Source organism: Aethina tumida, chromosome 1, assembly GCF_024364675.1.
Source record: "Aethina tumida isolate Nest 87 chromosome 1, icAetTumi1.1, whole genome shotgun sequence".
NCBI lineage: Eukaryota > Metazoa > Arthropoda > Insecta > Coleoptera > Nitidulidae > Aethina > Aethina tumida.
The window spans coordinates 37,989,921-38,012,722 of record NC_065435.1 but is presented as its reverse complement, the minus strand read 5'-3'; the positions used below and the strand labels follow the sequence as shown (position 1 = coordinate 38,012,722).

Sequence of the window (22,802 nt, the reverse complement as noted above, 5' to 3'; positions counted from 1 at the left end):
TTAAGTTATGTCCAAATATGTCCGAGGTATTTTATATAAACATAGAACTTACCGTGGCCTTAAATTATTTTAACCTGCATGCACGTGCACTTTATTCAATCCTTTGGCAAATAATTTGTTGTCATAAATTTCTCGCATACTTTTATTTTAAATTACTCACTTGTGAATTTATAATTATTTTCCTTTTGCTATTTTATTATGAATATTCTTATAATATAAATTCAGGGTATTTTGTAATGTTGGAATATTTATTAATAAAGAAATCGAGTAAAAACTGTGACATTTTCATACATTCCAACAAAGCTTTCTATTATTAAAACTTTATCTAGTGATAAATATCTTATGTTTTAACTATATCAGTGACCATGACCAACGATTGTAACTAAAATTTTTGTTGAAATGTATTTTAATTTCACAAAATATTAAATACATTTAAAAAAAAATGGTGGATGCGCTTCATTTTCAATAGACAAAAATGAAATAACTATATATAAATATATATTATGCATATTTTTCTTGAATATTCATTAATTAATAAAATTGTGGATGCGTATTTGAACATTTAATTTTGTTTTTTAGATGTAAAAATCATTATTTAATATTTTGTTCAATTATTCTCATAATATAGAAAACGATTCACGATTTTCTTCATAGTTTTCCTTTGGTTTTTATGATGGTTTTATATTTGAACTTTATATAAAATGACATTATTTTTAGGATAGTTAGGAAACTCTCATTTAGGTTTCCATGAAATTTGTTCAGATTGGGTTTTCTTAAAACTAGACTAATTGTAAAATTGTCATAAAATTATCCAAAATTTCTTAACATAAACTATACGTTGTTTTGTTTTTGACATCTGATTTCCTTTGGAACTCTCATAAAGTGCTAGGGAATGGTCGCACAATGGGTTCGAAGTTTAAATAGTTGGATTTCTACGTGTCTTTATGTAGAACTATTTAATAAAATAGTCTTAAACTAAATTAAATTAATTAATTGAAAGATTTAATAAATTACCCCAACTTGAAACTTTAGAGAATTGTAACTCTGTTCATTTTTATTTATGATTTTTTCAATATTAGTAAACTTAATTAATGAATTGATTTTTACATTATTGAAATCTCTTAAATTAGTTTGACAACAATGTGGAGAAAAAGAACATTTCTTTAGTTTATCAGATTGGTTTAAGTAGGATCGTTGTTGGAGACATTCTGTTTCTTAAAGGACTTAAGTGACCACCTACTTCACCCCCCTCCTAAAATTCGAGTTTTTACTGTTTATCTATTAGTAAATTATTTGTTTAAATATGTAAGTTTTGTTTTTTGTTTTTTCTCCCTTATTATAAATTTAAGGGCAGTAAAATAGTGAGTAAAATTACAAAATAAAGTAACTAAAGGTTAGTGAAATTGAAATTAATTTTTGGATAAAAATTGTATAGTCTAACCTCACACCCATATCTTGGGTAAAATAAATGGCTCCCTCCCTTTAATCTGTTATAACGAGTCTTTCAAAAAGACTTTAATATCGTTACATCGATTTAACATCTATTTAATCGAACTACCACCGGTAACCCGTTACAAATGGAGATATGTGTACGAGTAGTTTTGCTCTAAATAATTTTAGAGATTTAAGATTTACCATAGAATATGGAACGGGTAGAAAGATCTAGGAGAGCGATTCGAGTTTATCGGGACGGTAAATTTATATGCAAGATGAAGAAGGATCCCGAAACAATTTACGTCTCGGTGACTAATGGTTTTGTATAAATAAAAGTCGATTAGCGTTTGTGTGTCTCACGTAATAAAAACACTTAATATGCAGAGCCGTTCAGAGCCGTCGACTGGATCTTCACAGGAGGATTTCGGTTGAAGCGGACCGGTGACAAGCGTTCGTCTGGATGGAATTCAGATTTCACCAATCGAAACGAACGCGACCAACCTCCACCCCACCCACACATTGTGCCCCCGTTCAATGGTTGTTTCGTGTGTTGTTATGAAACCGGGCAAAAAGGACGAGTTGATTAATTGCGTTAAGCCGCCTTTCCTTCAAATTCATTGTTCCTGCCACACTTTTTTCTACAACTGCTACTCTACTATAAAACGTACGTTACCAATCATTTATAAACTACATTGTAATAAGAGCTAGCTAAACCGTTACATTGGACCACCACTTCGTTTAGGTTCTCACGAATTTTTTCAGATTTTTTCAGATTTTTTCAGATTTTTTCAGATTTTTTATGGGTTTTCTTAAAATTAACTATTGTTATTTTTCACCTTTCCACATTGAACGAAAATATAATAATAATGATAATTCATTTCCATACCTTTCTTCATGCCATAATTATAAAATTAAATTTTCCACTCCATCAGAAAGAAACGTTAATTAAAGTTAAATTACATAAAAAAAATTGCAACTCATTATAATTTGCCGTGAAAAAATTTGATAAATTAATCTCGTGTTTAATAAGTAAGAAAGAAAGGCAAATAAAAGGAAAAATATTTTTACAAATTCAATTTAATTAGCCGGCCCAACATATTTACATACTCGATGTAGTAAGCACATCAACAAGTTTAAATCAATATTGCTCAATATAACACTCCTCACTGATGTTTCCATCCATTAAACATCGACCCCCTCCTATTGGCACATCCGATAAAAATGCAACATACCTGGCTAATCGTCCGTAGGATACATAAAAACCGAGCCGAGTTGAAAAACAAAAGTACTTAAATGTTTTGTATAAAATACATTATAAAGAGTTTGAAGCCTGCAAACACGATATCATTTTACCAAACAACTTTCGGCGATATTTTAAAATTGGGTATTTGCCTCAAAACTGCCTTCCACTACAAACTTTGTTAGGAATCCTTTTTTTATATAATGGGTACAACTTCTTTATATTCTGATTCTAATATAAAGTTTGGGAATTTTCAAATACCTACTTTTTAATACTTAAAGTTGTCATAAAGGGAACATATTATAAATTAAAAAATTAAAACACTTAAACTATATTTAAATCGTAGTCATGTTTTTAGTTATAAGTATATCGTATACAGAGTTAGGAATAATTGGAAAATGCAAACATTTTTCGCGTAGCTTATTAAAGCAAAAGTGTCCTAAGCCAAATTAATCCCTTTAAATGTGTATCAAAATTTAAACGCGAAAAGTTACGCCTCCGCAAGACTTTATCGTAAAAAGAACTTTGTTAATAGACTCACTCGGTTTAAATCGAGCTTGAAACGTATTTACCGAGATAACTTGAGATAATAGAGTACGTGCATTGAATTACTAATGAAACATTTACATATGCAAACAACTAAACACTTTTTATTGTATATAAATAAAAGATAAATATTCCTTTTATACGATTAGTCTATTAAAATGACTTAATCAATGGTGAATTTTAAACAAGTGTACATACTACGAGTATCTCATTTAAAGAAAACATAAAATTTAACCCTTTTTTGCATACTGTTTGTTTTATATCGTGTTTATTTCCACAAATATTATCGTGAGTGTTTGAAAAATTATCAAACTGTTCGATAAAAACGTTGAAAATACTCACTAATCTCCACCATTAAAAAAATGATTTCATTTGAATTTTGATGAACACATACTAAAAATTGATAATTCTTAATAAAAATATGTATATTTTCTAAAAAGTCTAGACGATCATGTTTCTTTGAAATTAGTTCACGTTAATGCGTTTATCAACGTTACTGTTGTAACATTGACAGTAACAGTAACGGTGTTAAAGACTTCAACATAAACTTCTGAGCGTTTATCGAAAGTTTTCGGGCTACTTTGGCAATTGTGTGTAGTGTGGAGATAAATAATTAATGAAAGACTTATTAAACTTGATATTTTTATTTTACACTTAATAATAATTTAGCCCAACATTATTATAATTCACAATGTACATTTATTTATGTATTTGAATTTGTAAATTTTAATTAAAAATAATTTTAGGATAATTTTGACGGACCGAAATCGGCGTTTATCAGCACGAGTGAACCAACGCACAACGCACAACGCACAACGCACAACGCAAGTCCCAGGTGTATCTAAAAGTTAATCCCTTGACAAGGGATGGAGTAACGTCTGAACGTCTGAAATTTAGTTTCTGCATTTATATTTCCAATGATTTTCGTACCCAACATTAATTAATATTTTAGGTAAAACATTTTATAATAAATATCTACTTTAATGAAAAAAGGATGAAAACTTTTTAGTTTTATAATTGATTCCAATATAAACAAACTTTTACCAAATGAACCAAATTTATGATATAAAATATATTTTTATGAATAATTATGAGTTTAGATGGGGCAGTCAACACAAGAGGTGATAGGTCCCAATGTCGTATTAGGCCCACATCGTCCTGGACGTTCTTAGAAAGGGTGAAATTGAAACAATGGAGTGGCCATCATTTTTTTCGGATTCAGATTAAGTGATCATCCCATAAGTATTAGAGACCTCCCACAGGCTGCAGTTGAGGAATGGACTAATATCTTTCAAGAATTTATTGATAATCTAATAAGAGACATATACAGGCGTGTAAATGCTTTATTACATTTTTATCAAAATTTATTAAGTTAATCTATTTGGTACACTCAGCCTCAAAATATCAAAAAAATTAATAATTATTAATATTCAAATTATTTAATGTTTTCTTTCATACTCGCTTCCACCACCGTACTACTGAATAGGTTATTCATTTATACATATAACAAATAAAATCAAATTGGCAATAGAGGACAACCTGGTTAGTAATCAGTTAAACATGTAAATGTATTTTACTGGAAAAATTTTTCCATCACAGCATTGTATGTATGTATGTATGAAAAAAAACAAAGAATAGTAAATCCAAATAAACCTATTTTGATTTAAATCGGGTATTCCGGCTTTTATGATGAAGCAAATCTAATTTAGATACAATTCTCTTTCCATTGTCAATTGACATTTTCAAATCAAATATTACTCACTACATAAAAAATATAATTTTTTTTACTTTATTTTACCGATACTGATAACAAAATTATTAGTCTTAACATTTATTTTATTAATATAATTTGTTATTTATCACTTGTAGGACACTATTGAATTAAATGACTATTTAATCACTTTTCAAATACATACATATGAAAAGGGGATCATCATCATGATCAAGAATGTTCGGAAGTTTGGCAATTTAAAATGAATAGGAAGATTTACATAATATCCGCGGAGTTGTGGAGTTTAAGCGCTCCAAAACTACGTTTCCCAACGAACCACTTTATCAGTTTAATCTTTAAATAATTTCTTTATTGTTTGCAAATATTTTTAATTATTTTTGTTTGCCTTGACCCAAATAGAATAAGCCGATATTTTATTTACAATTTAACGAGGTGATTTCCATTTCAAAGTGTCATCGAAACAGAGGGAAAAAATGTTGCGTGCATCTTTTATCGAAACTCAGGGAGGCAATTTCCATAGCAATTCGCAACTTTGAGTATGCACTTTCTTTTTATGTAATCAACTACTGGCAAAGGGTGTCGTAATTAATTTTTTTAGTGCCGCACAACCACGATGAATTATTCCTTTTCTTCTTTAAAAATTAAACGAGCTTTGTTGTCCATCACAGTTACATGTTTTTCTTCATTGTAATTTAATTCTGATTCGAATTTCTCTATAAAATTTTCAGTTTATAAACAAAAATTTATTAATTCGTTGGAAAAAAATCTTTGAACTGCTTCGACAAACATATTATAAATTTAATGTAAATATTTTTGTAATCTACTTAATCAAAACTGAATTTTATTTGATTTCGAGTCTAATAATTTGGAGCGTAAACCAAACAAACGAATGATCCAGGTTAAATTATACGATGCTGTATAAATATACATAAATCCAGATTTAATTTTGAGGTGTTCCCTGTCGATTGATACTGACCACTGACCACTGACCACTGACCACTGACCACTGACCACATTTAGTTTAAAATATTGAACTGGTACAAATTATCTACTTGCACAACAAATGTACAAATATACAAATGTTGTGAACCTAATTCACATCACATCGGCAAAGGTAAATCAATATTCCGTACGTTAAGGGTTTAATATTGTGAGTATAAATCATTCGTAAATCGTTATTAATGTCCCAATCACTAGACAACAATGTAGCCATTCGATTTTTTTATTTCCAAGAACACGTCGATAGTGGGAGTGATTAATTTTTAATGTGGATCCTGTGGATGATCATATGATGATATGATGATAAATATGATAAATTGATTTTTGAGAACAGACATACCATATACATAATTGTGACAAAGAACGTACAATATTGACAGAAAGTGGAGTAACTTTTTTAAAATTCAAATAATTTTTGTTCTCGTTATTATGTTCCATCTTATGTATAAAAATTCGGGATAGTAATGGCATTTTTTTGATTTCAAACTGAAATCATGGAATCAAGCTTTGGTGACACAGATATACTTAAATTTCGAGATATTTAATAATGTAGTAATAATCCAAATTGGTCATTAACAATAAGTTTGTCAAATATTATATTTGGTAGATTTAACTCTACTCTAATTCAGCCAATACTGTAAATATCGAATAAAATTTGATACATGCAACAAGCTGAGGTCCAAGTTAATTAGAAAGTTTTTTCATTTTGAAAACTTTTAATATTAAATAATTTCATAATCGTACATTTGATTATTTACGGTTGAGGAGTCGTATTGTCAAAAAGTTTGAAGGTATTTACAAAATACGACGATTAACGACGTCTCGAATGAAATTTAACGCATAACATTAAATATCTGCTCCTTTGTTGTTACTCTGAAACGGAAAGTAAATATAAATTTTCTGTTTGACGTAAATTGGGGCACATTCTCTTTATGTTAATTGTAGGAAATTTATTTAATTTAATTTTAAAAATTGCGGTTCAGCGGAAGAGTGTAAGGGTGTAAGAGTGGAAGAGCGGAAGGCTCCTCCGTCGAAGGATATTATTAAAATCAATGCCACGTCACGAATCCCTCTATCCAGCACAATCCGTCCCATTCGCATCACGTATTTAAAACTTTTTCTTTGACTTGACTTGAACTTAATTGAGTTTATGCACTATGCAAGGCTGCCAAATTAAATTGGAAACGTGTCACTTTTGTTTCGTTCGCGACAATTACCGATTGATTACCCACCTTGTGTCCCTGTCCCGTCTTCAAATTCAACAAATTATTCTCATTCTTATTCCATATTTCCTATTCCATTCTATTTCTGTTTGTTACCTCTATAAATGGTTAATTTACATCTGCAAGATTGTAATTGAGGAATATTGAGATAAGTGATTTCCTTTGTTAGACATGCGTCAAGGTAACACGACATAACAGCCTGTTTTTCCTCTAAATAATAAATTTCTCTTTTCATTTTCCTTCCCATCTTAAAACGTATTTATTATGTACTTATCTTTATCTGCTGCGAGTGAGAGTCTTCTTACAAAAAATGATGCCCCAATAAGTTTTTTCACCAATTTTACACATTATTATATTATTATATAAATCATGTTTTCAAACCTAAAAATATATCTTTTTAAATAAGAAGGCTAAAAATTATTTAAATGAACATGTATTTGGTCTAATATTTATTTTGATAATGATAAGGGAAAACGTTAATTTTGTTTATATAAGAATGAAGAGTACAAAATAAAAATAATGTTTAACGTCAAGGCATTTTTTTTTTTAATAAAATTAATCATGTTACATTGAAAAGGGACATTTATAAAATATCTTATCAACCATAAAAAGATGAAAGAGAGGGGAACATCTGAAAGCATTTATAATAATTTCAAATGCAATATTAATAATTCAGAAATCTTATTTTAAGGAAAATTTATACTCAGGATTCTATTGTAGGAATGTAATTGAAATAAACAAAGATATACATAGTTTGTAGATGTAAATGTAGAGGGAAAATATTCTGGCACAATTTTTGTGGGGATATGGAAGCTTCCTGCTTTAAGTAATAAATTTCATCCGCAGCTTTATAACCGGAAAGCATGATCCATCTTTTAGTCAACGACAAAGTAAAGCAAAGCAAAAGAATTTGCTGTACTAAATTTAAAAATGATTTAAAGGTATAATAAAATAAAGTGTCACGTAGTAAATCAGGTCGCTCTTAAAACGGAATTAATATTGGGAATGTTGTTGAATGTTGAAATCGCATAAAAATATTACTTAGTGATGCTGAATATTCAAAGCCATTTGTCATACTAAATATACCCATTTAGTTATGTCGAGTTGTTGAGTTGAGTTGTTGAGACAGGTTCGTCTTGAAACTTTTTCTTTCTCTCTCCTTTCTCGTTTACCATGTAATATTACATAACAAAAACACAAACAGATTATTATTATGGAAAAAATTCGTCGTTCGTTCCGTCACATTCAGTCGCTAAACTAACAATAAATGTGAATCCGATGTTTCAAATTGGCGAGGCGTGATAATCCCGACGCGTCGGAAAATTGCACAAATTGGTTATGCCTAAATATACACTTTTCAAATCAGACAATTGAAGGTTATATGTTATATATGGTATATTTTATCTTAAATTTCAAACGGATACTATTTACAGTATTGGCAGAAAGCACAGCAAATTTTTTAAAACTCACATAATTTTTGTCCTGATTATTATGTTCAGACAAATGTATATTGAAAATTAACTTCTCTTTACAAGTTTAACAATTACATGGATACTTAATTGTATTTTAAAATTCTCTCTGTAGTTAAGATATACTGAAATTTCTGTTAAATTTCGAGATATTTAATAATGTAGTAATAATACAAATTAGTTAAAAAACATCATCATAATTTGTAGATTTAACATAAGCTCTCCACAGACAATAATATTGAATATCTCGAAATTTATCTGCAATATGGTTATATCTTAGCTAAAGATAATTTAGTATATGTACATTATTAGCAAAAAGTAGAGAGAGTACTTTTTTAAAATTCAAATAATTTTTGACCTGGTTATTATGTTCAAAAAAAATGTATATTGAAAATTAACTTCCTTTTATAAAATTAACAATTACACAGTTAAACAAGAAAAAAATAAAATGTTTAATTTTACCGATGATTATTTATTTTGGGCTGGCAAAAAGTAAATCAACTTATGCTATATAAAATTTTGTTTAATTCATTCCATGTTATGATTCAAGAGGATAATTTATTTTGTTGGAATTCAGGAAAGGATCTTTTTGGGAGTAGGATAAAATTTGTTTATCCTGAAATCTATTGTTTTTTTTTTTGCTCGTCCAATTTTATTTTTTCCTTCCACATCATCAAATCTTGAAAATTGTTTGTAAAACACGCGTAACAATGGAGCGATATTGATTGTTCTTTCATTGGATTGAAAGTTGCTCTACTTGCTGCCAATACTGTATGTAGCGAATTGGAATTGTATTGTACTTACATAGATTTTTTAATTTCAAGTCGTTTATAATTTAGTAAAGTCGTCGGTTATACACGTAACATCAAATTTTCAAGTGTAAATTAGGATATGAGATCCTATTAATTAGGTGTCATACAATAATTATAATTAGTTGTAACCTCGTACAAGTCAGTGCACAAAGTAATATAACAATTTCAATGAATTTAGACAACAGGAAATGCTTTTAATGTTCCCGTCTTTGAAATGCTACACAGTTAATCACAGTCATATGTGTAATTTGAAACGATATTAGACGTTTGGATATTTGCTTCTCTAAACCACAGACAGGTACTTACTACGACGTTTCAATGAAGAGATGTGAAATGTAACAAAAATGCCGTCTCCGTCACCTCTCCGTTTCTGCAACCGTAAACAGTGTTCATTGTCTCTATTATTTTCTACAACAGCATCAACCATCAAGTTAATAGCTGCGCTCCGCTTCACTTCGCCTTTTTAATGTTTCGGTGGACTCGGTTCATTGTTTGTTACAAACAAGACTAATGAACGTTTTACGAATTTTCATTTTGAATTCAACCATTAACCTATCGATTACCTAAAGTAAGTGGATTGCCTTAGGATTGTTTTTGCATACGGGTACTTTACATTTCGTGTTGAAAAGCGATGTAGCGATGTTTGTTGTCCAAAAGTTATCTGTCTAATAGCCACGTCAACTTAATGGCTCCATCACGTGTAACATAAATCATTTTTTGTGGACCTTTTATTAACCCAACGATTAATAAAGCCTTAATAATTGTGACAATTTAATATTTTACAAATGTATAAAAAAAATAATTATTATTCCATGCGAGTTTGTCTGTTTGATTTTTATTTATTAATTATGCATTTTATTATGCAAAAACATACGCACACATGTGTGCATGTAAAATTAATAAACTATTCAAATACTTGATGAAATGGTTTTGTTGTCTAATTAAATATACACTCTAGAAACCAGCTTCATTAACTTTCACCGCACTTCAAATTAAATTAAATGGTCTAGTGGAGTTTTCATCTATTTACAAAGTAGTTACGTGTGAGAATTACATAATGCAACAAAATGTAAAATAATTAACTTATTAGTTAAAATGTGGAGTATTATTACCTTTATGATCAAATGTTTGTTTAAGGTTTTAAATAGAGGTGGGCACAACGAATAATAATCCACCATGAATTTATTCTTTCATCATTTCGTGTAACCTGATTAAAATCAAATCAATACAATTATTGTATCCTAAATAGAACAAACTGTCGATTATATATTACAATATTCAATTTTTCTTGTCTGTTGTAATGTAATTCGTTAGTTTCTGTTTAGGTCCTTTTATCAGATACGTTTTTTGACTTGGAAAAAAGTTTGGAATGTTATTTTATTTGCTCTTAATTTATTTTAATTGTTCTTAAATTCTTAACACTGTCCTGTGGAGTGACGACAGTAAATTTAATTTGTTTAGGTCGGATGGGGCAACGATACCATTTTAAACACCAAATTCCTATAATTAAACATGGTGGTGGAAATATTATGGCCTGGGAATGCTTTTCTCGGTCCAAAGTTATCTAAAATTATTAAATCCTATTGAGCATCTGTGAGAAGCAAACAAGAACTTTTTTAAATCATGCAGGAGCAGTGGCAACAAATTCCTGTTGACTCTCGTTGGAGAGACTGGTAGGTTATATTCTTGAAAGATGCCAAGCAGCGATAGAAGCAAAAGGTTACGCCACAAAATATTGAAATACTTTTCCAGATTTGCAACAAATTAGAGAAAACATTAAGTAACATTTGTAACAAGTAAATAATTATTCCATACTTTCACATTTAACTGTTCCTTGGCTTCTTGGAAAATTATTTTTAAAATTCCTCGAACAAATATAAAATAGATTTTATTTATGGTTCAATAGTTTAACTGAATAAATTTGATGTTCATCAAAGTTCACAAACAAAATCGCAGTAGTATTTGAAATCGAATTCAAATAAATTAAAACTCATTCCGTTTCCTAGAATCAAATACACTCTGCATTTCTATTGACCAGAACGCAACGATGTTAATTTTAAACTACCTTAACAAATTTTGATGCAACAACAACTACAACAACCTGTAAAATGTTGTTAAAGACTGAATTAAGGAAAAGTGTAAAACAACAAGTAAAGATAAGGCCACGGTCGATGGAAATAAACTCCCTAAGGCTTGATAGATAATGAAACTTGATTAATTCAATACCAAAATAAAAGAATCAATCAACAGGAGAATATTATTTGCTCCATGAGAAGTGTCCATATTTATTTAGGACTGAAAACTTTCTATCAAATAAATACATACTCGTATGTATGTATATACAAAATAACTTTTTTGTTTTGTTTTATTGTTTTAAATATACCGTAGTCATAAATTTAAAAATAATTGTGTGCCATGAAAATAAAGCAGTTCATTTTATGAGTGTAAAATATGAGAAAAATTTGCATAGTAAAAGATCTGAGAAGTTATAAGAATATAACAATGTTCACTAACTAATTAACTATAAAATATGTTTATAAACTAATTTTATATTTCAAGATTATTTATAAGAAATATAGTAAATTTAATTTGTTTAGGTGGGATGGTAAAACATTTATGAGATGACCATTTTAAATACCAAATTCCTATAATTAAACATGGTGGTGGAAACATTATGGTCTGGGAATGCTTTTCTCGATCCAAAGTTGAATTCTTGATTCAAGTGGAGGGCAAAATAAATCCCAAACATACGTCTAAAATTATTAAATCCTATTGAACATCTTTGGGAAGCAAACAAGAACTTTTTTAAACCATGCAGGAGCAGTGGCAACAAATTCCTGTTGACTCATTGGAGAGGCTGCTAGATTATATGCTTAGAAGAATCCAAACAGTGATAGAAACCACAAGTTAAGCCACAAAATATTAAAATATTTTCCCAAACCAAATTGATTTTTTATTAAAAAAAAAACACAAGTAAAAACCTGTGCTCAGATTTGCAACATATTAGAGAAAACATTAAGTAACATTTGTAATAAGTAAATAAATGTTTCATACTTTTTTCCACCTCTAACTGTTCCATGACTTTTTTTAAAATTCATCAAACGAATATAAAACAGATTTTATTAATGGTTCAATAGTTTGACTGAAAAAAGTTGATGTGCAGCAAAGTTCACAAACAAATCGAATCCAAATAAATTAAAATTCATTCCGTTCCTAGAATCAAATACGCATACGATACTCCGCATTTTTATTGACGAAAACACGATTTTAATTTTAAACTACCTTAACAAATTATGATGCAACAACAAACAACAATTACCTGTAAAATATTGTTAAATACTGAAGTAAGGAAAAGTGTAAAATAACAAGTAACGATAAGGCCACGGTCGACGGAAATAAACTCCCTAAGGCTTGACAGATAATGGAACTTGATGAATTCAATACTAAAATAAAATAAATAATCAATGAACAGGAGAATATTATTTACTCCATGAGAAATATCAATACAATACAAAATAACCTTTTTGTTTTGTTTTATTGTTTTAAATATACGGTAGTCATAAATTTAAAAATAATTGTGTGCCATGGAAATACTGCAGTTCATTTTATAAGCGTAAAATATGAGAAAAATTTGCATAGTAAAAGATCTGAGAAGTTATAAGAATATAAATATATTCATTAACTATAAAATATTTTCATAAACTATTTTTATATTTCACGATTGTTTTATAAAAAGTATAGGCGACAATTTATTCCATAAACTAATCGTATAATTGTGTTAAAATAATAAAAAGAACTAAAAAGAAAAGCAGAATATAATTTTATTTAAATATCAGTGTAACAGACAGATTATAACTATTACCATATATTATATTATCTGTGAAAGTGCGGAAAATATTTGCTTAACGAAAAAAGAAGTAAAATAATATATCACCCTCACTTATCATTATCATTATCATCAAATAATCAAATAATCAAATAATCAAATAATCAAACAAATTGATTTAAACACAATATTTTACCTGGACAAAAAAATGTACGAATCCAACACCCGGACAATTAATCGCAGGTAAACAACATAACAACATCAAACAATAGAAAGAAACAATAGCAGGACAGCAGCCACATCGGGCACACTTACCCTCGGCGTTGGAACGGCGTTGGAACTGCGTTGGAACGGCGTTGAAACGTTCGTTAATTGGTGTAACGTACGCGGATCGGAAGACGGTTCAACAGGTGATAGCGCGGACGTCGCGACGCGTCGTTGCAGGACGTGCGAAGGAGCGGCGCGAAACTGTCGCGTCCGAAGTTCACCGCCAACCGACGCGGCGGCGGTGCTCAATTTCGGCGCATGGCTTCGTCCCGTATTGCCGTTTGTTGCGCGTCAGATGCGATGAGATGAGAGGCGATGAGAGGCGATGCGATGCTCTTCCCCGTTTCCAATCTTCACGAACTCACTGTATTCAGTATTCACTATTCATTGGTTTACATTATTAATTAATTAATTAATTAATTAATTAATTGCTGATGAGGCGCACACAGCGATTAACCATAAACTTGTGCGAGGCGGGTTTTTTTCTTTCTATGTAGGGCGAGTGTGTTTATTAATTTCATACTTCATTTGATGGCGTAATAATCGTCTCGTTATCTGGATATAATTATCATTGTGTTTTATACAGATGCTGTTGTTTACAAGCGACCAGCTAAATACTTGCTGATTAAAATGCATTTCAGATTATCAGAGATTAATTTACATGACAACTTTTTTTAGGCATAAGTACGTACGTACCTCAAAATCTTCGATGACACTTATATGTTAGGTATTGGGCAGAGAGTGGGGCAACTTTTTTAAAATTCAAATAATTTTTCTCCTGGTAATTATGTTCAAAAAAATGAATATTGAAAATTAACTTCCCTTTATAAATTTAACAATTACAGAGTTAAACAATAAAAAAAAATAAAGAGTTCAATTTTGCTGATGATTGTTTGTTTTGGGTTGGCAAAAAGTAGAGTAACTTATGCTGTTTAAAGTTTTATTACTACATATAATTTGTGATTAGAATTTTATTTAATTCGACACTAAAATATTGTTAAATTTCCATTATTATAAATAACTTTCAAACACCTTTTTTAATGAAAAACAACAGATTGTCAATAATATTTGGATCCATATTTTACCAAGTCTCTTACAGAACCGTGAATAAATCTTACTGATTACTAAACTCTTTGTGTCTTATTTTGTTGTTCACTATCTTCCATATGTTTTCAATGGAGTTTAGATCGGAAAATTGACATGGCCAGTTCATAATATTATTTTTTCCCTTAAAAGCCACTGGTTCAAGTATTCTGAAATATGTTTCGGGTCATTATCTTGTTGAAAATAAAGTTTTACTGGCATATTTTTATCTGAATACGTACGGTACCATGTTGTTCCTCAATATTTCTTGAATAATTCGCCTTACATCCCCAGGATGGATCCACCTTGTCGTGGTCCTGGGGCTCAGTACCGCTCCCCAAGCCAGTGGTAGTGGGTAGCTAACGGATCCAACACCTGCAAGTCCAATCCATCCCCAGGAGGATCTCGGATCTTCCTCAGATTGGACTTGTTCTTCCGAACCCAGTTGACAGGGGGCTGGCATCTTTGTCAGTCCCACGTCTTCTGGTTCAGCATATCCCGTATATGCAAATATACGTTCCTTTCCCCCATGTATGATTTATCATACATGGTAAACACTATGGCCATGATCTTCGGATCGATGCCCGGAGAGGGGTTTTTAAACTTTCCCCTCTGACAGTAGTGGTTTTTCAGTTGGGCCTTCTCGCATGAAGACGCCCTTGTAGTAATCTATCAACAATGTTGAAAAAAGGAACATTTGACAGCACTTCAATTGATGATTCAATAATGTATGAACTACTATTTTAAATATTTTCAGTCACTGAATATGATAAGAATTACCAGACTTTAACATCGAAAGAAAAAGTCAGTCTTTCAGTACATGTCGTGTGTACGTGTCCAAATGTAGTTTTGTTAACGGTATTAGTATATGATAATAACATTGTAATCAGTAACCTGTGACAAATTGATCTGTAACGAATATAAGAAAATTTGATGTATATTGTTTAAAAATGGAACAAGATATCTGAAAAATTCGACTCATATTTTCTTCTAACAGTTATGACATCTAGTCCATCAACTGGATTTCCCCTATTCGTATAATAATCGAATAAGAACACGCTCCTTCTTTGAGAAGTGTGTAGATATAGTCAAATTGGCTACATACAATAATATAAATAATACCATCGATTTTTATTACTTATGCATTCAATTTTCCATTCTTCTTTTTAATAAAAATTGGATATTAGAAGCATTCATTTATTAAATGAAATAAATAAACATATGTGTAAATAATAGTGATAATAATAATGTTAATATAAATTAGTGAAGTGTCATAGAGCAGTAATAAATAAAAAATATAGTAGTAAAGGTAAATCAATCATTCCTGTATAACTTCCTTGCAATTTTCATCCTGCTGTCGTTGTTCCATAATTTTTTTCTTCAAACATATATTTTCAATGATGACTGCAGCCATACGTTGCTCCAGGATACTGTACTCGTGCAACAACAGACGATATTCCTCGTTGCGGAATGCAGGGTCGTTGAATTCGGCTTTAGTACCGGGCACCACTTCGATACCGTTCTCTTTCAGCACATGTTCGAGGAACAGATTTTGATTTTTCAAGAACTTCACCTCCTCCTCCAGCTCGTTTATCTTTAGTGTGTGGTTGTAGGTTATGACGTCTTGTTCGTAAAAGTATTGCTTTACTTCAGGCATTGGCTGCGGCGTTACCTAGCTTGGACAAATGGCCATTAGTATTAGGTGTATTGTATTAGGTGTAATTACGTGATTTCGTTAAATTCACTTCTGACATCGTATGTCGTATCGTAATGACAATAATTTCTACAATATAATCATATTTAAATACATTTAAGCCTAAATTCAATATGTATGTATGTATGGTGGTATAGAGTGTTGTTCTATCAATCAAAGGTACGTTACCTTTGAAGTAGCCTTTATGCCATACACTAAATTTCCCATACTGCTTTCTTCTGTGCAATCCAATTGACAAGCCAAATTTCAAATCAAATTATACCGGATTGAATGAAACAATTTACTGACGCTATTCAGATGTCGCTTTCTAAATGTAGATAATGATCTTGCGAAAAATGTAAATGTAATTATAAATGAAGACAACTCTGATATTATTAAAAATATATGTGATTGATTTGTTGACGCTTACCGATAACGACTATCTGTACATTAAAAAATATAGAGTAAAATATAGAGTAATGGTGGTTGGGGGACCTGTAATATTTGTGAACGTTATGACGTTCGATGTTTGTTTTAAGTGTTGTGAATATGGACATTAATTATTAATTATCTATAAAAATAGAAATAAACATTGAGGAAATGGTAGCAGATCTGTTATTGTAAAAAGTAAAAATTGACAAATAAATGACAGCTGCTTTCAGAAACACATATTGTTCACAATACAGTTAAAACTAAAATTGTGTTCAAAGATTATAATATGAAATGTTCATATGCAGTATTGGCAGAATTTAGGGCAACTGTAAAAATATATAAATTGCTACCGCCCTGTATACGCAAATCTAATATAATCTATACCAATTATGATTCTATTAGCTACAAATTAAATAACTAAATATTCAGCTGGCAAAGAAGAGAGCAATTTTTTATTAAATGTCACTAATCTTTACAAAATCGACAACAATATTTAGTTTTACAGTATACACCAAAGTAAACTGAGTTAATATAATTCCTCGTGGAAAGAAATTATTTTCCTAATTAAAATACTAATTACAAATTATTTGTAATTATAATTGTTTGTCTTACTTTTTGCCAGCCCAAAACAAATAATCATCAGTAAAATTAAACTCTTTATTTGTTTATTGTTTAATTATGTAATTATTAAATTTATAAAGGGAAGTTAATTCTCAATATACATTTTTTTAAACATAATAACCAGGACAAAAATTATAATTACTATAGGGACCATACGAAACCATTATTAGTAATCCCAAATTTAGGATCGGGATGTTCGTGATTTACATTTAATTTTGTGTACTTTAAAACATCCATAAAATGTAAATTAATGATTTTTGCACGTTTATTTTAAATATGGTTAATAAGTTAAATGCAATTTATGTTTAATGGTAATAAAATGAAATTTTAATTATAGATGGTTAGAAATTTCCACAAACCTCTAATAATAATAACAACAAAGACACCATTAAGACGCTTCTCCTCGTGCACCTCATTATTTGCTGATATGGCTCCAGGGACCACTTTTAAACCAGTAATAGGCAAGTGACTTGATTTGAATTAATCGTTAATTTGGTGTAATTTGTCGTTTGTAAAGTCGTTTGTTGTCTAGGCGAGAAGCAATTCGAAACATCAGTCATCACAAAAATCCTCCTAACCGCCGGAAAGCATTATTATTCCCTTGCAGAAAAACGAAAAGCCATGGGAATAAAGGACACCGCGATCTTGAGGGTGGAATCTTTTTGCCCGTTGTCAACATTGGAACTTCGTCACGAGCTTTCCAAATATTCGAACGTCAACAATGAGTAACTAATTAAGAAACAACGTACGAGTACAGCCAAAATATTGTAAATATTTATATTTATTTCAGGCATAATCTGGTGTCAAGAAGAGCCAAAAAATAGGGGAGCGTGGACGTTCATCAAACCCAGATTTGAAAATATGACGGACGACAGATAAACGTTTTTAGTTAATTTGAAAATTAAAGAAAATATATGTAATACAGTATGAAAAGTGTTTGATCCATCTGAATCTTGAGAAAGATATCATGTACGATAGAGACAGTAGGTCTCCCAGACAGAGTTCTACTGTCTCTGTCGTGCATGATGGATCTCTCTACATTCAGACTATTTTATATATATATATATATATATATATATATATATATATATATATATTATATTAATGATAAGGAACTTATCATAAATTAATAAGTAAACTTATTCCATGAAGATTTTGTAAAAGTTAACGAATGTTTAATATAATGAATTACCAAACAACATAAAGCGTAATTTTGTGTACATAAATTGTATGAACAAACAGATATTGTTCTGCATTTATTTTTGTTTTCCAATGGAACAGAAATAAAACAAAAATAATTTCCGCAATGTCCAACCTTAAAATAACGTATAAGACTTTAAGAAATTTCTCATGTTGTTCTTTAATTTTTTGCTTTATTTAATATGAAATGAGAAACATGAAATATAATCTTTTTATTTTTTTCATCTTATCTGCGTTAAATAAATGATATTATTTTACATCATACTTTAGATAACGTTAGAACAATTTTGGACCATTTCCCTTTTCTTATACTGTTCGTATTGAAATACGAGTCATTTATTCTGTTTTGTTTTGTTTTGTTGACAAAATCGAGGTTTTCGATATGATTATTGATTTGTACTTTTGTAGATATGTGTGCACTTATATTAGCCACTTCCTGTGAATGAGTTTTATTAAAACAAATAGGTATAGATAACAATCCTAGTATGACAATGTCCAATTATTCAATGTTATCCATTGTTTGTTAAAACAGATTTATTTTTTAATTATTGCCCTTTTCATGCATGATAGTAATAACAATAAATTAATTAATTGAAAATGTATGTTTATTTCCATACAAACGTAACACTGATCGTGTAATAAAACAAACGGCAAAGGGGGAAAAGTGAAAAGGGAAAAGGGAAAAGGGAAAAGGGCAAAGTGCATTACATTACATTACATTACATTACATTACATTACATTACATTATAATATTGATTGATATTCGTACCTGTGCTCAATAAAAATTATGAAATGCAGTCGATTCGAAAGAACTGGGAAACACACTTTAAAAGTTAGAGGACGAAACGAATGCTAAATTTACCTGACGAGTTTCCCTACTTAACATAACATTGCCAATCGTGCAAAGAACTTGCAATCAAAACCTACTTCACTTCAAACTAGAAACTGGAAACTTTTATTTATTTTTAGTTTTCGAACGTTGCAAAAATTATGTTGTAAATTGTTTATCCAACTTAACCAGAAGGTTTTTAAATTATTCGTTCGGTGTGTAAATAGACATAATTTATTTATGTTGTTCCGTGTGAACGTTCCGAAATGAAACGAACTGACGAAAATATTTTGCACAATGTTACAAAAACAGACTACATGAATTGTGCACATTCCAGTTATTAATGATGTATGTATGGTAAATGACAGCTGAATCTCGTGTACTATTACTAAATGCGAGTTCATATTCAATCAATCACAGTAAAACTTACACACTTAGTATGTACCATATTAACGTTTTAATGGCGCCAAAACACCATATCAAAACGGACGTTATCTAAAACCTTAAACATATGTACTATAGGTGTATGTAGAGGTTTATTACGTCACGTAATTTGGTAATAATAATTCACCTGGTTTGATTTCTTTATTAAGTTTTAGGAAACTTAATTATTTTGATGGAGGCACAATTAATATGGTATATAGGATGCAATAATAGTTTACCTTGGTACTAATTACGTTTACGTTTCCAAATGGAACTAGTCGAGAGAATTGGTGTAATTAATGAATAAAACTGGGTTAATTAGCGATTTAGCTATTACGAAGAACCGTTGTTGTTGTTTCTAACGTTCAAAATAAACATTTAAAAAACGACTATCAGAGTATCTTAAAATATAATATAATACGTTTATTTTTAGACGAAATTTGTCTTATTTACCCATAAAAATTCAATCAATTTTTCAGCAATTTCACAATGCACACAAACTATATATTCCATCTTTTTTTTTTTCAGATTTTTTATGTGTTTTCTTAAAAGTAATCTTGCCTATGTTAATCGTAAAATAGTCGTAAAATCGTACAAAATTTATTTTAAAATATACTTATCTTAATCTATACGTTATATGTGATTTCTTTTCGAACCCTTTTCAAGTGTCAGGATGTGGTCGCACAGTGGGTTCGAAATTTAAATGGTTGGATTTCTACATATATATACATACTACATATATATATATATATATATATATATATATATATATATATATATATATATGTGTGTGTGTATATATATATATATATATATACAATGGTTTTTCCTTATGCATATCAGAATTGTAATTGTATTAAAATAATGCATTGTATTTTATTTTCAATTGCATTAAGGTTTTTTTAGACCAAGTACATTATTCTTTAGATTAGGGTTTCTTATAGAAACCAAGTTATTTTGGTTCTTTCTTGCTTACTGTTTGTCTTTTATCAAATCATTTGTTGAGTTCAATCTTTTTGCCAAATATTTAAGTTAATTTTAAATAATTTAGTTTCATATTTCTATTTGTTTTGATTTTGTTTTTCTTATATTTATTTTTTAATATTGTTAGGTTGTTTTAATCTGAGTTTTAATTAGTCACGTATTATAAATTTAAGAACAGTAAAATAGTGTAAGAAATTAACTAATATTTCGATTTGGCGCAAGATGTGAGTATTATGTGTGATACATCACATTAGTTGAAGTTTAACGAAAACAATGGTTATTCAAATTAATTATTAAATAAAAATTGTATAGTCTAACATTATCGATATCTTGGGTAAAATAAATTTCTCCTTTTAGCCTGTTGTAACGAGTCTTTCAAAAAAACTTTGGTTATATTGATTTAATATCAATTTAATCGAATTACCATCAGTAACCCGTTACAATACAATATTCAAATAAATGATAAACCTTAAAAGTTGTGGTATTTAATATAACCCTTAAACTCCCCACAGAAAATTACGTATTATGCCACCAATGAGATTTTCTATCATTCAGTTACCCCTACTTATCTAATAATTGTGCAATAAATAGTAAAAAGACATTCCTATTTATGTATTTACAAATTTTTCCCTATCATTTGAAAGTCTGAACGTCTGAACGTCTGAACGTCTGAACGTCCACACATTCCCTTCGCACATCCTGTGCCTTTAATTAAACCAATTTAATTCCGTCGTCGTGACGGCGCTTAACGTTTACATCGAAGGTCACGAGCCGTTTTAAAAGTGCGCGAAACTACCCCTTGAGCAGGTGTAACGTTCATCGGAAATTATTGGATGGCGTGGCGGATGCGATTAAACTACTCCGATCGTCCTTTTATCCGTTTAATTAAGCTCGCATTAGATTTACTCTCGTTGTTTGGACCGATTTATTTGCGAATCTGCACTTGCAATTTGCTAATTACTGTCCGCCACTTCTGGGAAATCTATCAGACAAACACGCCCACTAAAATGACACTCTTCCAAATATTACATGATATTTTCTAAAAACAACTTTTTGTTTTAGTATAGCATTTATGTTATTTTTCTGTAAAAAGAGCTAGAAAACCCTTATTTAATGGCTTAGTTCGGAGAATTTTTAGACCACACTTCGTTTAGGTTTCCATGAAATTTGTTCAGATTTTTATGGATTTTCTTAAAACTAGAGTAATTATAAAACAGTCATAAAATCATTCAAAATTTATTTTCTTAACATAAACTATACGTTGTTTTATTTTTGACATCTGATTTCCTTTGGAACCCTCATAAAGTGCTAGGGGTGGTCGCACAGTGGGTTCGAAGTTTAAAAGGTTGGATTTATACGTGTCTTTATGTAGAACTATTCAATAAAATGTTCTTAAATCAATTAATTAAAAGGTTTAATAAATTATCCCTCCTTGAAATTTTAGAATTTTTCAATGTTAGTAAATTTAGTTAATGAATTGCTTTTTACATTATTGAAAATATTTATACATCCCATCATGTGTGAACTTTGAGACAAGTTTTGGAATGTCAAAATATAAGTTGATACGAATTTATACCTGGGTATCTCGATTACCGAGATATTCACGTTATTTTGACTAAGATGACTGGACTATAAGAGCAGTAAAACAGTGAGTAAATATTGTACGAGTATTGAGTGTGACACTTCAACATTAGTGATATTGAAATTAATCATTATATATACAACTATAGTCTATACAATACATTAAAAATTTCAGTTTAAATTATTCTAGATGAAATGATGTGAAATCGATATCCTCAAATGTACATTGGTCAGGAAACAACATATTACAGTTTCATCACACTATCATCTGAATCTGACGGCCACTTCGAACTACGCTTAAACAAATTAATCATTTCAAAACATGACAAAATTAAAAAATGTAAATAAACTATGTAAACTAAACTAAAAGAGTGAAAGTGAAAAAATAATCAATGTTCGTATTAATAA

The 22,802-nt window shown here is 29.7% G+C and overlaps 2 protein-coding genes across 2 annotated transcripts; one reads left to right on the top strand and one right to left on the bottom strand.

Annotated features, from left to right (window-relative positions):
• Positions 1 to 15,814: 15,814 nt before the first annotated feature.
• On the bottom strand, positions 15,815 to 16,706 carry LOC109599367 (uncharacterized). Its single transcript, XM_020015359.2, has 2 exons — positions 16,514 to 16,706; positions 15,815 to 16,303 (listed from the first exon to the last, which is right to left on the bottom strand). Exons 1-2 carry the CDS (start codon positions 16,550 to 16,552, stop codon positions 15,950 to 15,952), a joined length of 393 nt encoding a protein of 130 aa, XP_019870918.2. The 5' UTR covers positions 16,553 to 16,706; the 3' UTR covers positions 15,815 to 15,949.
• A 1,061-nt stretch (positions 16,707 to 17,767) lies between these two features.
• On the top strand, positions 17,768 to 18,243 carry LOC126264171 (2-oxoadipate dehydrogenase complex component E1-like). The gene is made up of 3 exons (XM_049961004.1): positions 17,768 to 17,838; positions 17,910 to 18,102; positions 18,168 to 18,243. Exons 1-3 carry the CDS (start codon positions 17,805 to 17,807, stop codon positions 18,199 to 18,201), a joined length of 261 nt encoding a protein of 86 aa, XP_049816961.1. The 5' UTR covers positions 17,768 to 17,804; the 3' UTR covers positions 18,202 to 18,243.
• The last annotated feature ends 4,559 nt before the right edge of the window (positions 18,244 to 22,802 follow it).